This window comes from Phascolarctos cinereus, unplaced genomic scaffold, assembly GCF_003287225.1.
Source record: "Phascolarctos cinereus isolate Bilbo 61053 unplaced genomic scaffold, phaCin_HiC Scaffold_1;HRSCAF=81, whole genome shotgun sequence".
Taxonomy (NCBI): Eukaryota; Metazoa; Chordata; class Mammalia; order Diprotodontia; family Phascolarctidae; genus Phascolarctos; species Phascolarctos cinereus.
The window spans coordinates 98,343,590-98,361,892 of NW_027555514.1; the positions used below are offsets into that span (position 1 = coordinate 98,343,590).

The 18,303-nt window shown below is 36.0% G+C and overlaps 1 protein-coding gene across 4 annotated transcripts in view; it reads left to right on the top strand.

The window, feature by feature from the left end:
• Positions 1 to 18,303, top strand: part of TPK1 (thiamin pyrophosphokinase 1) — a 475,657-nt gene that overhangs the window by 220,630 nt on the left and 236,724 nt on the right. For all 4 annotated transcript variants that reach the window (XM_020998083.2, XM_020998084.2, XM_020998085.2 and 1 more), the window contains one exon: positions 1,552 to 1,624. In XM_020998083.2, the coding sequence (XP_020853742.1) occupies positions 1,552 to 1,624 (73 nt within the window). The remainder of the gene's footprint in view (positions 1 to 1,551; positions 1,625 to 18,303) is intronic.

Here is an 18,303-nt window from a genome sequence, read left to right on the forward strand (position 1 = left end):
TTCTTTTATGGTTTGTGAAGCTTTTTCCTTGCGGTAGTTGGGTGAAGCTTTTAGTGCAATTATCATTATTTTTATTTTGCAAATGAGGTAACTGAGGCTTAGAGAGTTTAAATGACTAAATCATAGCCTTGCATCTAGTAGATGATGATGCAGATGTAAATCTTAGATCAGCTCCTATGATCTTTCCACAGGTTACATTTACAGTAATAAATAAAGTGGGAAACTTATATCAAACTTACATCATTCAACATATCATCCAAACAATCAGCTAGAACTTACTCCTAACTTCTACTAAGTGACTAGATGTATTATCTTATGGATATGAAAACAAGGGAAGAGATCTGATTTTGGAATGACCACTTGAGGCATTTTGTAGCAAGGCTGAAGGAAAGAGAGCATGTTTGTGAATTTGTTGAAACATGCACTCTTCCCCCATGCCACATATTAAGTTTTGGTTTCTGTTTTGAAACATGATGTATCAGTGGAGATACAGTATTTACCAAATTTGCAAATTGTTGATATAAATACATATTACCTAAGGAAAAAAAGTACTGGCTAGCCATATATCCTAGGGAAATAGCAGCTCTGCATCTCATTCAGGGAGGTGGAATTCTACTCACCTTAGTAAAGATACATCCATGTTGGGAAAAATAATCTAGATGTATTTTCTCAGGAGCAGATAACTCACTGGATTTGCCTTTTGTAGACTTTCAGAGATATCCAACATAAATTGTTCTTGTTTTTCCTTGATGTGAAATAATTCACTAGTCTGCAAAGTGGAGCATTCTAACAGAACTTTAATGAATTAGCTTAACCTGAGAATAACCCAGAAGAGTTAATAGAGGCTGTGATCCAAATTTTTGTTCAGAGACCTCAACGGATCATGAGAACTTTTGATTTTCGTGGACTTGGATATGCCTTTTTCATCAGCTCTTCTGATACAGAAATAAGAAAAGAGGAAAAAGGAAAGCTGAAGTTTGCTTATTTTTCTTATTTGTTTTTTTTGTTCATTGTACATAGTCACATTAGATAATACAGGTGAAACAAGTCATTGGGGATGGGAATAAATAAAGTTCATAAGAAGCAAAATGAACATCTCTATGAGAATTGGAATAGGCTTTAAATTGGGCCTTCCCACCTCAGTTAATTCCACCAAGATGGACTTGCTTTGGTAATATTTGTGGTTTCAGAAAATGGAGATGCTATAGAGGACTATATAAACATTACTGTTGTAAAAAATGTTTTTAAAATTAGACAATAACTCTTTCTTGTACAACCTAGTGCTGACTAGCTATTTGAATGAATTAGTGAGGCATTTGAATCATTTTCATCCTCATAGAGACAGCCTTAGCATACAAAGTATTGTCAATTATATCAGATCAAAACAAAGCAAATTATAAGGGCTTATATCAGTGACAAAAAAATAGTTTCTAGTGAGTTATACTTCTTCCCCACCTTGAGAAGTATAGCCATTCCATACAATCTTAACTGAAAAGTTAAGTAAAGAACTAGCCTTAATTGTTTAATTTACAAGAACCATGTTTCTTTCAGCTTCTTACCTGAATACATCAGTGGAGATTTTGATTCTATTAGACCTGAAGTCAAAGAGTACTACGAAGCCAAGGTAAATTGGAAACTTTTTTTCTTTTAAAGAGCTATCTTGGTATGGAATACTTTTTTCCTTTGTCTTTTTTTAATTTGATTTTTTTTTAGGGAGGTGTCTTCTGAGAATTAGTTAGGAAATGATACATTTAACTTTAGGGAAAATAGAAATAATAAAATTAAAAATTTAATTCTCTTCCTATGTCTCTATTCATCTATTCATTCATTTCTTCATTACTTCTTGTTTGTGTATTTATTTCTTCATTATTTAATTTATAAAGCCTATGGGATGATTGGTCTGACCAATGGTTTCTTTGATTTTTGTCTTGTCTTATGTTTGTGTTTAGAGAACCATTGGACAGGGTTATTTCTATTGCATATACTTTGAAAGAAACGTTAAATAATTTTGATGTGTAGGTGGAGAATACCTTGTTGGAAGGGAAAATAGAATCGATTATGTTTTTTCCTCAAACGCTCTTCTTTCAGACGTCTTTATTTTGGTTGAAGATTCCACTATTCTTCCAGTTACTTAGGTTTGTAACCTTGTTGTTCTGCATTCTTACTGCTCCTTCACTCCACATACTCAGGCAGCTGCCAAGTTTTGCTGTTTCTGTCATCACCGTGTCTCTGACATCTGAGCTTTTCTCTTTGTTCACACATCCACCAGCTTAGTTCAGGCCCTCATCATGTCATGCATAGATTACTGCAACACTCTCCTAATTGATCTCTCCCCACTCCAATCTGTCTTCTACATAGCTGCCACTGTGATTTTCCATAAGTACAGATATGATTGTGTCCCACTTATGAAACTCTAATTATACTCTGTTGCCTGTAGGATAAAATATAAACTCATTTGGGTATATATGGACTTCTCTGCACAATCCATCTCCTAGTTATCTTGCCAACTCTGTACCTCTTCACTTCCCTTTCATTAAGCCAGTCTTTTCTGTCAAGACACAGCTTAAGCACCACCTAATACACACAACTTTCCCTGATCACTGGAACTATTATTGTCCTCTTTCCTTGCATTCATTTTGTATTGTTGTTGTTCAGTTTTTTCCATTTGTGTCCAATTCTTTCTGACTCCATATAGGGTTTTTTTGTTTGTTTGTTTTTTTGGTAAGGACACTGGAATGGTTTCTCATTTCATTTTCCAGTTCATTTTATTGGTGAGGAAACTGAGTGAAACAGGGTCAAGTGACTTCCCCAGAGTCACACAGCTACTAAATGTCTGAGGCCAGATTTGATCTTGGCAAGATGAGGCTTTATGCCTAGCACTCTACCTGCCCTTTATTCTGCAAATGCATGCGTAAACATATATACGTATGTTGTGTCTGACATGCTCCCATGAAAGTTCCTTGAATGTAAGGATTATTTCATTTTTGTATCTGTATCCTGAGTACCTAGTGCAGTATTTAGTGAATTATAGGTACTTAATAGGTATTTATTTGTTAGTTGTTTTAACAGAGCCATTAATTTTATATTTTGCTCTACTAGATAAAATGTCTTTGTTCATTATTAAGAATCAATAAAAAGGAAGCAATGAATAGATGAAAATGCATTTATTGAGCACTTGCTAAGCAAGGTGCTTAGTGCTGAGATTACATTTCAAGCAGAAAAAGTATGACTTGGAGGGCCGAACAGTACAGAAATTAACAAGTTAGCAGCAGGTACAGGGTAGAAATCAAGTGAAGAACTTTGAAAAAGGACATTAGTAAAAGATGTCATCAAGGAAATCGGTGATCTTGTATTCTCTGTGCCTTTCAGTGAATTATAAGATGATGAAGAAAAGCTGGTTGTGAAAACCTCTCTTAATAATCCTTTCCTGAAAATGCCCTTGATTCATATATTCATAAGTCTCATAGAGATTTTGTGTTGATCGAAATTATCCATTTAGCTTGGTAGCTGCTGATATTCTCCTGGTTCCCCTTTCTGGATATCTTCCATTAGTATCTTTGCCTATTTCTGATATATTGTCAGTTCATTCCTCAGTGTTCTCATAGTTTCATCATTGTTTACCCCAGATCTTTTTGGACACTAGCATGAATCTTTATTCCTTTGCCTTCTTTGTTTTCTTTTGTGCCATTTCTAACTTGCTGAAAAGCATTGTAAGTTTATATATTTCTATTTAGAGACGCAGCTATATGTGCACTATATACATGCATATACATTATGCATGCACATAAATATATATACTGGGAGAGACAGCAAACATGGGCAAAAAAGCATTTAACAGAGTGAAGATTGTCTTTACAATCCTGAAAACTGAGCCCCCCATTGGTAATTGCTTTTGTTGTTGTGTAACCAAGAGACCTATGTCACAGTGGAGTGGGCCCTATTGGATGAAACCAGTGAAGAACTTTGAAAAAGAACGTTAGTAAAAGATGTCATCAAGGAAATCTGTGAGAGGAAGAGAAGATGGGCCAAAGATGACTTCAACTATTTATCAAAGAATGACAGTTATCAGCTAGAAGGGACCTTAGGTGACGTAATCCAGTGCCTTCTTTTTGTAGATGAGGAGTTATCCCTAGGCAACTGAAATTCAACATATATAAAATAGAACTCCTCTTTCCCTCTTCTCTTCCCTACTTTACTGCTACTCTTGATGGCAGTATCATCTTTCTACTCACCCAAATTTTCAGTCTCAGTGGGACCTTGACACCTCACTTTGAATTACCTCTGCACACATAGCCATCTTTTCCCAACTTTTGTAGTTTTATTTTCATAACATTTCTTGTATTTATTCCGTTCTCTCCACTCACACAAAAACCAATAATTGTAGCTCAGGACCCTATCACCTCTCATGAAATACTGCAATAGCCTGTTAATTAGTATTGCTGCCTAAGTGAGTTCTACCCATTTCAGTACCAGACTAAATGTTTTGACCCTACTACCTGATGAATCCAGTGACTCCCTGTTAACCCTAGGATCGAATAGAAATGACCCTCTTTAGCATTAAAAACCTCTCATAACCTATCCACTTCCTAATCTTTCTAGTCAACTTGCATTTCTTCAGAAAAAACATTTTGTCTCCAGCCTCCATGGTGGTAGATTGGCTGTTCCCCTGTGCCTTAAATACTTTCCCTCTCCACCGCTATGTTTTAGCTTCCTTGGCCTCCTTCAATACTCACTTTAAGTTTGACCTTCTTCAGGAGGTCTTTCCCTTCTATTGGAAGATTTCATCCCACTACTTCGTATGTATATTTAGTTATTTACATATTGTCTCTCTCATTACAGTGAAAGCTTCTTGAAACTGCATGTACCTTGGTATCTCCATTGCTTAAAAATGTGTCTGGTAAATAATACGTATTTAATAAAATAGTAAGAACTTAATTAGTGTACTCTGCCTAGACTAGTCACTCATTCCTCACCCTCATTGTTGTGTCTAGCACCTCATACCTATCTAGGCAACATGACACCCTTTGTATGATCTTGCCATGGTGAGTCTATGATACCCAGACTCAAATTTTTTAAGTTTCAGCTCTCGTGAGCCTCAGACCCTTGATCTCTTTGATAGAAACTCAGGCAAAATAATGTGTTAACTTTGTCACCTAAACTCTTCTGGTATCATCCTGCTAAATAAGTTTGATTGGCTGCCAAGACAGAGATAGGATTTGAACTCATGTCCTCTGTATCCACCTAACGTTATTTTCCCTGTACCCACCATAAATTCCTGCCCTGTTTTTCTGCTTCCTTTTCATGGGCTGTGCTACCTAAGCCACACTTCATTTTGGATGTTATAAGTATTTATTTCCTAAATTGTTTAGAATTAAAATTGTCTTTTTCCTAGCGATTGTGATCCTTGGTTATAGAGTTTAGATTTTAATATTCATATGAACCTGAGAACCCAGACTATCACTTCACTGCGACCCAAAAGCAGTCATTAGTCACAATTCCCTGAAGAACTCATTTCATCCGTGATGCTTTGCAGAATTCCCCTTAATCCCTGGCGTTAGTGTTATCCTATCCATGGTGCAGTAAGAAATGAAAGTAATAATATAAAAGAGTATTTATATAATTTAACATTCATTATTTCCCTGGCATGTGAGGCCAAGGCAAAACCAAAGTAGTAGTCATTTCAGCTTCACCTCATCTGTGTTTCTGTGAAAATACATTTCTTCTTTTCACTATGCACAGAAATGGTTGTGGTGATCTTGCTCTGCTCATTAAAAAAAATGTGTCTTGGAAATCAGTAAAGTCTTATTCTTTGCTTAGAGTGGTGGAATGGGAAATGGATAAAGAAAAAATGTGATTAAGGCTGAAAGAAGAGGTAGGAAGGAAAGGGAAGAATAGTTGTTTGTTTTTAAATGGAAGAGAAGGGAAAAGATTGCATTTGGGAAACCAGAGGAACTGCTGTTGTGAAGCCGAGATTGCTGTGAAGTGGCAGTTCTGGGGATAGCTGTGAAGCCTGTTCTACATATATTCCATCTGCTCACCAGCTGATCTGGCTTTCCATCAGCAGAGGAAGAGTGTTCCCCTGTCAGTGTTTGATATTCATGCTCAATTACATTAACATTGGCATGTTCCTACTCATTCCCCACAGTCTCACTTCTCATTAACTGTATACCTCTGCCTCCTTTGGATGGAAAGCCCTCAGCTTTGCTTACGAGGCAAAGTTTTAGAAATACACAGTTATTAATCATGCATTCACGATGAGAGAAAATAGCAAAAGAAGGTGGGGGTGGGGCATGCAGCAACTTGGGAGAAAGTTGAAGATCTTTTTAAGACTTGACCCATCTGTCCCCATCTTCTAAATGAGTGGGTGGTTTTTGCAACCCCTGTCTGCTAAGGAGGGAGCAGAGCAGAGCAGAGCAGTGGTTAGACAGACCATTTTATATTCGTATGAATGTAATGGAACAAAAGAAAATGTTTGCCATTTGGATTAACATTTTTTAAAAAAAATGTCCAGGCTAGCTCCTATCACTTTTGTCAAGCTTCTTCTTTTCTAAAACATTTTAAAAAACTAAATAAAAACATAAGTTTCTGAAAGTACTGGCCTAAACAACATAACACAGTGTATCATAAAAACACGTGTAATTTGTTTGTCGGATTTGATTTCTAATGGTTGTTTATGGAGGGCAAAAGCTATGTTTTGGACACAGATAATGTGTGATCTTTTGTACACTGTGAGCATATTTTAGCTTTTATTATTTCTAATAATAACGGTGATTAGGGTGATTATTACAACCTCATGCTCCATTACACCTGGTTCCCACAGGCCTTTATCTTTAACCTTAAGCTCAGTAAGTGCCCTTTCATAAATGACAGTGGAACCCATTCCCCTTTCAAACAGATTTTCCCCCTGCTCCTACCATTCCTTTTTAAAACTAGAGAGGACTCAGTAAAGGAGGCTCTAAAGAACAGATGGGAAGCTGAGAAGAAAATGAAGAGCCCAAGGATTTGGTGAAGCCAAAGTTCTGTTTGTTTAGACTGAGCAATGGTTTATTTTGAGTTAAGAAGAGCAGCTTATCTACATTAATAATAATGATTATGATGATGAAAAAGAAGAGGATGAGAAGAAAATGCCATAAGTTAGAATTAATTTGTTCTTCATTGGAAGGAAAATTAGAAACCATTTTTCTTGTCCATTTAAAAAATTCAAGATACAGTTTAAAAAGTTAATAAAGTTTTGCTCTAACATGTTCAGTGAATGCATTCTCATAATTCTCAGAATAAAGTCCTGGTCTGTGAGAAGGAAGGAGAAACAGGCAAGGCCTTTTTGCAAAGTACAATTGAAGGAGTCCTAAGTGTTAGAGGATCTTGAGTTCATATCCTTTCTCTGCCATTTACTGTGTCACCTTGTGTATTGACATTTAACCTTCTGTTCCTCAGTTTACTCCTGATAAAGAAAAGGTTGAACTAGATGACTTTGTACTAGGTGGTCCCTTATAATCCTAATATATGATCCTTCAAGGCCCATCTTAAGTGCTGTCTCCTCCATGATAGCTATCATGTATCATTGGTATATGTTTCCTTGATCAGGATTTTTTTTTTGCTATATATTCCCAGTACCTAGTGTAGTTACTGACAGAACATACAGAGTTTAAAGCTGTTCTATTAGGAGAGAGATATCTCAGCCCAACTGATAGAGAGGCCGTGATTACTCCAAAGAGATAATTCCATGTCTGCCTTCCATTTTCTCTCTACATAGATCTCTCCCTTAAGAGATTCTACAACCTTGTGTCTTCTCTTGAAGTAGCAGTATAGTATGTGTCCTCTAAAACTCTCACACCAGTTTTTATCATTCTCTCTACTAATGAGGAATACACCTTATATAAAGACTTAAAACATGGGTTATGTTATTTTCTGCTTTTTGTTGATAGTGAACACAAATGTATTAGGTATATCATGTGCTTTATAAATTAATAAGTAGTTATTGAACATCTCTTCTGTGTATAACCTGGTGTGGGGGAATGTAAGTCCTGGGTAAGACAATGCTGGTATTCTGGATAAAGAATTCTCTTGCCATAGGGATCTTATAACCTAACAATAAGAGGAAAACTGCTTACTAAAATGGATGGTACTAAGCATGTATATAATAGTACTTCAGAGAAATATTTGATCATTATAGAATGAATAGAGAAAACTTCATAGAGAAAGGAGAGCATGGCTAACTTATATTAAATGGGTGACAGGACTAACATACTATTATGGAGGTGAAATGGGTTTTAGGTATGCAAGAAACAGAGAACAGAGGTAATGTTCCATTTTGGGGAGTACTGGGGCATAAAGTTAAATAGATCATGGGATCCTAGCAGTCATATAGCCCACATTAATGTGAGGACAAATTGTGGAGGGCCTTGAATAAAGTATAGATGACCAGTGCAGAAATAATATCAGTTTCTAGTGTCCAACTATTTGACAGTGCTGAGGACTTTGCTGGCAAGAAAGTAAAATGGTGAGTTTGACCTTAATGCCATAGGCAGTGAGGAATCAAATTATTTTCTTCAGAAACTTAATAAAAGAGCTTTCAGGAAGATTAGCCTTGCAGCATCATGAGAGAGGCACTGGCAGATGTCTCCAGTGCTTTGATATAACACCATTGATTTCAAAAGAATGTGTTTGACTTTTTGATTCAATAGTATTTGCCTTATAAAGAAGTCTCTTTTTTGGATACTGTGAAATTAAATGTTGAATTCAAGAGAGCAGAGCAGTAGGCCATCCAACTACTGAATGAATTCAAGAAGGGGCTTATGTCCTTCTTTAGGATAAATGCTCACAATGCTTCTCCAGCCCATATAGACTTAGCATGTATGTTGAATCTTTTCAGTCTCCTTGAACTATAGTCCTAACAAGTTGTCAGACTGAAATCTTCCAACCTGTGTAACTACACCAAGGCACTTTTTAATTATCCCTTCTCTGGGGCAAATGTTAGTAGGTCTAGAAGCCTATTTAGTATATCTAGAAGCCATGGAATCTTGATTTAGGGGGAGGAGGGAGTAAGGCATCATTAAACTACTCAGGAAGAGTCATGGATTTCCAGTGCTAAGCTGGAGTAGAATGAGTATTTCATGAGATGACAGATGAGAGGAAACTGAAATAATAGGTTTACCAGTTGCATGCCAGTAGGGCTGTTCTCATGCTTTAGTGTATTTTCTACCTCCACATTTCTTTATCATGATTATTTAACATTTAGTAAATGCCAGTCCTTGTTGTTCATACTCCTACAGAAAGAAAGTAAGGTGTAAGTAGGTACAAATAGTCCCTACCTTGTGGCCTCCAATTTTATACAGCTATTTTCATGTTATGTGGAACACAAAACTCTTATTTCAAGATGCCATCTAAAATGGCATAATGATCAGTAAGCACTGTGACATGCTTACAGGCAAACAATAGGCCCTGTAATCCCTGTAAGGTTTAGATTTTAAAGGTCATGGGGTCATAGAATCATAAAATCCTATCTTAATGGCTTGAACAGGACCTTAAAGTTCACATAGTTGAACCTCCTGATTTTACAGGTGAGGAAACTGAGACTCAGAGTGATTTAAATTCTTTTCCCAAGGTCTCATGAGTAGTAAGTAGGATAGCCGAGATTCAAACCCAGGTCTCTAAATCCCGATCCAACATTTTTTTCCACATTGCACATTCATAGAATTATAGGATTTACAGCTGAAAGAATCCTTAAGAGATTATATTTGTTCAACATTCTTATTGTTTATTGGTAAGAGGGAGGAAAAAAAAAACAAACAAACCTAAGTTTCAAAGTGATTAGATGACTTGTCTACTAGCTGTGCATTTTATTAATGACAATCCTTTATATTTACATATCACTTGGTGTTGTGGAAAGTACTTTCAAATGCTCAGAACTTCAGTAGGCAAGGCACCATTTTACAATTGATGTAAATGAGGTCTAGAGAGATTAATAAACTTGCCCCAAAGTACATAGATGATTAATGATAGAGATGGAAGTTGAACCCAGGGACCCAGATTCCTAGTTTAGAGCCCTTTTATTGTACCATGCTGCTTCAGTACAAATGGAGGTACCATATGACATTAAACTATCAGAAGATGCATTATGATATGAATGCTGGTAATGGATGACTTGAGTTCTAATTGTGCCTTTGATAAGTCACTTAGCTTCAGTTTACACACATGTAAAATTCTAGAGGTAGATTATTTGGCCTCTGAGGGCTCTTTTAACTCTAGATTGATGATACTAGGTCCCTTGATATGCCTTTATGCCAAGGGGGGGAAAAGAATTCCAAGGAAACTTATTAATTTGTATGGTTTCTTGAGGTAATCAGCGCATTTTAAATGAGTGAATACTGGAGTTCTCTGTGGCTGGTTCCAAACAGAAATTTATTGTCTCTGTAGCCATGGTAAACTGCATTGTCCTGGAGTTGAAGGGGCATGAACTCATCATCTGGTCAGACATGTACCTGAATAAGAATTCTGTCTAAAGCATCCCATAAAGGGGTCAGTTTCTGCTTGAAGCATTCTAACTATAGAAATGCATTATTTTCAGCTTTTTCAGTGTGTTTTAGCAAGTCCTACTGTAGATATTTATTATTCTATCAAAAGACTTGAATTAAAGTCTCAGTCACTTATTTACTAACTCTATCACCCTGGGAAGTCATGGCAACATGTTCTCTTATCTGTAAAATAGGGTAAATTAGATCTGGTATGTCAAAGAAATAGGTCATAGGCTGCATGTGGCCCATAGTACTTACCCGTGTTGGCCAAATTAGCTTAAAATGTTATTGGGAAATATTTAACTCCATAATAAAAATACAATAAAACACAGATAATATTAAAATGTAGTTTTCTAAATAAATGTCACTTGCAGAGATATTGTTTTCACACCCCTAGATTAAAGGATCTCTGACCCATGGAGCAAATAATATGAGATTGTTTTGTTTATGCCTATAGTTGTAAGAATGCAACACTGATGTGTGTGTGTGTGTGTGTGTGTGTGTGTGTGTGTGTGTGTGTGTTATTAATGGCAACTGAAATTTCTGTCTCAAGGTTTTGATTGGCACTGAAGTTCCATTTTTATGACAGAAGAAACAATTGGCTGTGTGTACCTCTCATGTAGTATATTTGCATAAAGCTAAAAGGCATTTTTTAAAAAGAGCTTTTTCGTGTCTCTTGAGATGAATTTTGTATCCAAGTTCTTGGCAGACCTTTTTTTTTTTCTTCATGAGTTGCTTCATTTTCTTTTTGCATATCTATATTGTAAAGCAGATTACATTGAGGGATGCTCAATTACCTTGGATATGTGTGACATTCAAGACTGTTAGTGATTCATAGCTGTCAATAGCTGTGAATTAGCCTTTCAGAAACCTTCCAAAGTGACTGTGGGAGCATTTTTCTTTTGTTTGAGGTTTCTACAGACTGTGGAGAAATGAGTTTTAGATCTAGACCTGGGGAAACTATGTCCCTGTGCTTTAAATACCAGAATGTGCTACCCAAAGGGAGCTGTCAAAGAATTTAAGAGTAGCTATAACTCAATGAGAAAAAAAAATAACTATTAGTAATGACTTTTTTTGATTTTTATTGGATTTTAATTCATTTTTAAAAGTCTGGTTGGGTATTAGCAGAAATAAAAAATGTTTAGTTACACAAAATTTCAAATTGAGGCTTGAGATACTTGAGCATCCCAAGCTTTTAATGAAAGATAATTTTTGGCATTGCGTGTGGCAATAATTTGTTAGTATTTTTATGTGGATTGAAAGTATTAATTACCCAAATTGCAGTCAACTAATAATTCCATTTATTATTCCTAATGATGTTAAAATATGCCATTGATAAGCAGATTGTCATGTTATTTATAAAGTACTTCTTAAGAGTAGATCTTTGCAACGGAGTTGTACATTATATGTTATCTTTGGATTGATGGTTCCAAAATTGGGTTTTAAAAAAATCAACTTTAAGAAGTTCAGACTGAGGAAACCATGGCTAATAAACAGTGCCTGTTTAAAAATATCCAGAATTCAAAAGAATAAATCTATTTTTAAGGGATTTTTGTGGACTAGTAAACTACTCTTAATTTTGGCTATATGTAATTTTTTTTGTGAACTGCCTAGCTAATGTAATCTTAATGAGTCCAGGTGTCACAGGCATTTCTCCTGTGTTCTGCTCTGTTCAGACAACATTTGAAATATTGTGCTCAGTTTCTGAGTAATGTCATTCATATTTTAGCAATGATATTGCTGTGCATGTAGAGGAGGGCAAATGGCTTGATGAAAGTTATATGAGGATCACTTAAAAGGACTTGTTTGGGCATAAGAAGAGAAGATTTCATTCGACATGATAGCTGTTTTTGTTTATGATAGAATAGAAAGAACACTGGCTCTGGAATCTTGGAATATGGATTTAAATTTTGCCTCTGATGCATACTGCCTGTGGGACCTTGGGGAAATCACTTAAATCTATGTGGATTTCAGTGTTCTCATCTGCGAAATGATAGGATTGGACGAGATGTACCCTCATGTCCCATTCACCTTTAAATCTATGAGGCTATAATTTGAAGGGCTGTCATATGGAAGAAGGTTCAGACTTACTTTTTATAATATTATCTGCTTGATTTTATGGCTTTGACATGAAGAGCAGGGACAAGGCTTTAAATTCCTTCATCAATAAACTCAGACAAAGAGTAACTATAGTTTTGGATAGGGATTCATTACTTTCTGCTTCAGGAAGCTCCTTCTTGTCCTTTTTTTTTTCCCTTCATCTCATGATTGTCCCTCCTTGGCTAAAAATCCATCCCAAAGTCTCCTCTGTATTTACTTTGATCACATATACAGAGTACTTCTTTTGTCCCCAATTATTATTATATTTTTATTAACATTCTTTTCCTTTTTAAGCTCCAAAGATAAATAAAGTGAAAAAAAATTGTACTTTACTTTGTACTTAGAGTTCATCAATTCTCTTTCTGTGGGTGGATAACATATTTTTCTTACAATGACTGCTTTGGAATTGTCTTGAATCATTGTATTGATCAGAGTAGCCTAGTCTTTCAAAGTTGATCATCTTTACTGTATTGCTATTACTATGCACAATAATCTCCCAGTTCTTTTCAATTCAGTTTGCATCAGTTCATACAGGTGATGTCATTGGATTGTTTTTGTTTTATTTTTCCCGAAACAACCCTTCTCATCATTTCTTATGGCTCAGTAATACTCCCATTATAGTTGTATGCCACAGCTTGTTCAGCCATTCCCCAAGTGATAAGCATCCTTTAAATTTCCAATTCTTTGCTACCCCAAAAGATCTGATATTAATATTGTTGTCCATATACATAATTTTTCTTTTTCTGAGATCTATTTAGGGTAGAGTCCTGGTAATGGTATTTCTGGGTCAAAGGGTGTGCACAGTTTTATAATCCTTTGGGAAGAGTTTCAAACTGCTCTCCAGAATCATTGGACTGGTTGACCATGCCACCAAAAGTTTATTAGTTTACCTATTTTCTCTCATCTGTTTTAGCATTTGTCATTGTTAATAGGTGTGAGGTAGTACTTCAGAATTGTATTAATTTGCATTTCTCTAATCAATAATTCTTATGGTTATAGATAGCTTTGATTTCTTCTTCTGATAATTGACCATTTCTTAGACTATTTATCAATTGTGGAATGACTCCATGATGTCTAAATGTCTAGACTCTTTTTCTGATCATGGCTTTTAGGCAGCCCAATGATCTCTGCTTCATCTGTTTTCCAGGCTAGTTGTTTTTCTAATGAGATATTTCACATTTTCTTCTATTATTTTCCTTTTTTGACTTTCTTTTATCGTTTCGTGATGATTCATGGAATCATTGGCTTCTCCCTACCCAATATGAATTTTGAATTATTTTCATCAGTGAACTTTTGTACCTATTCTGCTTTTTAAAGACTTTATTTCTCAGTGAATTTTTGTGTTTCTTATACCCTTAGGCCAATTTTTTATATTATTATTTTAGCATTTTTTATGCCTCTTTTACCAAGCTGTTAATTTTCTCTCTTTTCAAGATTTTCTTGCATCTCTCTCATTTCTTTTCCCAATTTTTTGTCTATCATGCTTCTCTTTTTCTGTAATGCTTCCAGAAATTTTTGTTGTGCTTGCGACCACTTAGCATTTTTCTTTGACATTTTACTTGATATTTTCACATTATTGACTTTTTTTTTTGAGTTCTATCTTGGTCTTCCCTGCTACCATAGTAGCTTTTTATGAAATTCTTTGTTTTGTTTGTTTGTTTTTAGTTGTTGTTTGCTCGTTTTTCCAGCCTGTTTTTTGTCTTAGAACTTTGTGGTGAAGTTGGGCACAACCCGAGGGTGAGGAGACGCTGTCCCAAGCTTTAGGCTTTTTTCTGCTGCTCTCATAGCTATTTCTGGTTGTCTGCAAGTTTTTGGTGTATCCAAGATTGTGTGATCCAGGGACAGGTGTGATCATTGCTCTGCTGGTTTGTGCTTTGGTCTTTACCCAGGAAAGTCCCCTACTTCCTTGCAGCTGCACTCCTTCCTACTTTGAAACTGCAGCCAGAACCCTTGCTCCCTTGTGATTAACCAAAGCACTCTTCTCAGCCCTGGAATTGTGACCCAGAACTTCATAAGGGCAGTAGAATGAGCAGTTTCTACTCGGTGCCATCAAAGGGGCCCCTACAGTTTGTTTTCTGACCGGTTATCCGATCCTCTTACCACCTCTGGCCTGAGAGCTCCAGAAGTTGCTGCTGTTGGTGCCACTACTATCAAACCACTTCCAAGGTCCATGGCTGGTGCTGTTGTCAAGCTCTGGGCTTTCTCCCACCCTGGTGTAATAGACCTCTTTTGCCAATCTCCTAAGTTGTCTTAGGCTGGAAAAATGTCTCACTCTGACCTGTCATTGGTTCTGCTGCTGCAACATTTTATTTGAGGATTTATTTTAAAGTTGTTTGGAGCAGAATGTTGGGGAGAGTTCACTAAATGGTTGGCTTTAATCTGCCATCTTTGCTTCTGCCTCATACTTCTTATTTTTAAATTATTTGTTGTTGTTGTTCTGCTTTTACCCTTAAACATCTATTTCAAAACCTCTTCATTTTACCAAAAAGCCATCTGTCTCTCATTAAGAGGAGTTGTGAATCTGTTGAAACCCTGTACTCTTGCCCTACCTTCATCCCTAGTGTCTTGTGGTGTCAAAAAGTTATCTTATAAGTCATAGGGAATGGATATTACACTTGTAAAATGTTCCTTTATGTTTGGGATGGAATTGAGGATTTCTTGAAGTTAAAATACACTTTTTTATTTTTTTAAATAGACTATTAAAAAGGGGTGACTGATTCTTTTGAGTTCTAAAGAGTTTAATCTTCTGACATCATTTCTGAAGAAGTCATTTATCACAGTCATGCTGGGTGATAGAAAAAAATAATTCTTCATAAGCTTTAGACATCAACATGCATAAAAAAGGAGAGTAAATTGAATACAAAGATTCAACAATACAAAATGTGTTATAAAGGGACAGTTCTATCTGAGAGGAAAATTGGGGAAAAAAGAAGTTATTTTGTGATTAAACTCTTCAGGGGAATGGATAATATTAATACTCAGAAAAAGCAAAATAATAGATATTTTAGATCTAAATTGATTTTCTATATCCATTCCTCTTGTAGCAAATTTGAGGGAAAGAATTGCTCTAATTTTAGATCTATAATTTTGATCCTTGTGATCATAGCATTTCACAGTTAACAATGTGTGCTGTGCTCATCTTCCAGCACATAGTTTCCAATTACAGAGTTGTGTTCAATTCAATTTAACAAATATTTATTGATAGCCTACTGTCTTTATTGGCCTGGAAAATAACACAGCCTTTTTTTCCCCTCTATCACATGAAACAGATTAGTTAACTTCAGGAATGAATGGGAGAAGTACACATTTCATCATTACCAAAAGTGTGTGGCAGTGATACTTTTTGAACCAACATAGTCCTGTAGTTGCTTAGAAATCCATATGGATTTACTAACAGAGGGGGCAACCTGAGGCCTAGAGGGACACGTATGTCCCTCTAAGTCCTCAAGTGTGGCCCTTTGACTTCATCCAAACTTCACAGAATGAACCCCCTTAATAAAACAATTTGTTCTGTAAAACTTGGGCTGAGTCAAAATGTGGCAGCCACAGACCTAGAGGGCCACATGTGACTTCAAAGCTGCAGGTTCCCCAACCCTGGATATAATAATAATATCACCCAAAGATTATGTACCTGTTTTTAGGATAAGCCTCTGATGATTTGTTTTTGGCACTTATCTTTTCATTCCCTCCCTAATACATACACACACACACACACACACACACACACACATCCCCACATCCTCATATCCCCACAAAGAACTAGAACTCTTCTACCACTAAACTGGTTCATCACTTTACTGATATCACTATAAGATTGAAAATTTTTTTTTCTGCATTTCATTCTCTCAGCCAATTATGAGTGGTTTTCTATGTGGCACCATCTGCTTTCATTCAACATTAAAACACTAATTCTCTTAATTAAGAACTTGTTCACAATCAGTATATACTTTTAATTGAATCGAAGTATCTAGCCTTATGTGATTAATTAGGCAGGCTTATACTTTTTAAATTTAATTAAATCTCTAGACAGTGTCATTTCAACCATTGTTACAAAATAAAATAAGGAATTTCAAAAACTTAAAGACAGTTATAGAAGATAAATAAATATGGGGGCTGGAGAAGCTATCTCCTTATCTTTCAGATTGTACCACTCATTCTTTCATTATACAAATAAGTAAAAAGCACATTAGATACAGCTAAGTATAAGTGTAAATAAAGGAATACATTGAAAGTACTGTAGCCAGAGGAAAGAAATAACCCCTCCCTTTTTTTTTTTCTTATCTTTCTTCCCTCTTCTTTCCTCCTACTGAGGATATCAAAAGAAAAATGAAAAGGCAGCCTCCCCATCGGGTCTTTCAGACTCCATATGTGCCAAATGTATGGCCCTGCCCTAGTATTCTATGGAACAAAAATTACAACTTTTGCCCCTACAGTTCATGGGGACCTTGGTTTCACCATTCTTATATAGCCAGCAGATTGTTGATCATATCATCATTCACAATCGTAGAGGAATTTCACCTTGGTCGATGACTAATGGTACCCCATTAACCAACCGCTTTTGTAGCCCAAGACAGATAAGATCCTTGCTCCATTCTGTAAGAAACACAAATGAAGCCATAACTCCTGAAGCCCAACAAGTTGATTGAGCAGCACGTGATGAGATGTTTGACTGTGGGCAAGGCTCTTCATTTCTATGAGCTTCAGTTTCCTGACCTGTACAGGTGCTTTTGAATTTTGTTGTTGTTTGATTGTTTCTGTTATTTCTGACTCTTCATGATCCCATCTGGAGTTTTCTTGGTCAAGACACCACTCCTTCTCCAGCTCATTTTACAGAAAGGAAAACTGAGGCAAACAGTGTTAAGTGATTTGCCTAGGGTCACACAGCTGGTAAACTAGTAAGGCCAGATTTGAATTCTGGAAGTTGAGTCTTCCTGACTTCAGGCCCAGCAGTCTGCATTATGGTGCCACCTAGCTGAGTGTGTATTTTCATAGGTCCTGTAGAGCTGTAATATTCCATGATTCTAAGAAGTATGCAGTCAAGGGCTTGAGTGCCTTTCTGAGACATGGCAGATTGGTCTTTTTCTGCCTAAGCTTAAGTAAATCAATCATCTAGAATAATTTCTGATTAGTTGGAAAAAGGTACTATTTGTATTCCTTTCCATATTACTCTTTAATTTATGTATCCTATTTGAATATGGTGGTTGTTTGTAAAGATTTGCAGTTATCCTAATGGAATGGCATATTTGTTATACAAACAGCATGATTGAATAGAAATTATGTGTGTGTGTGTGTGTGTGTGTGTGTGTGTGTGTGTGTGTAATTTTAGTATATAGTTTAACCATGTCTACGGGGAAAATAACTATTCACATTACAATGCAATAACCATGGGACCAAATGCTGGACGTAAATGCCAGCTCTGGTATTTATTACCTTGGAGTAATTATTCCACTTTTTAGTATAATGTTTAAAAAGTTTGAGAGACATAGTTTCTGGGTAACTCATTATTTTATTAATAATACTAGTGTATTATTAATAAAAGGGATGATCATTTGGCCATCTCTTTCAGACCAAAGCTATGGTAGTGGGCTCACAGTTCATATGCCTTTGGGATAGTGGGTGTTCCTTTGGGGGCAATCATCTCCTATTGGTTAACATTTAGTGAGAGAGAATGAATATTGTAATGAGAGCT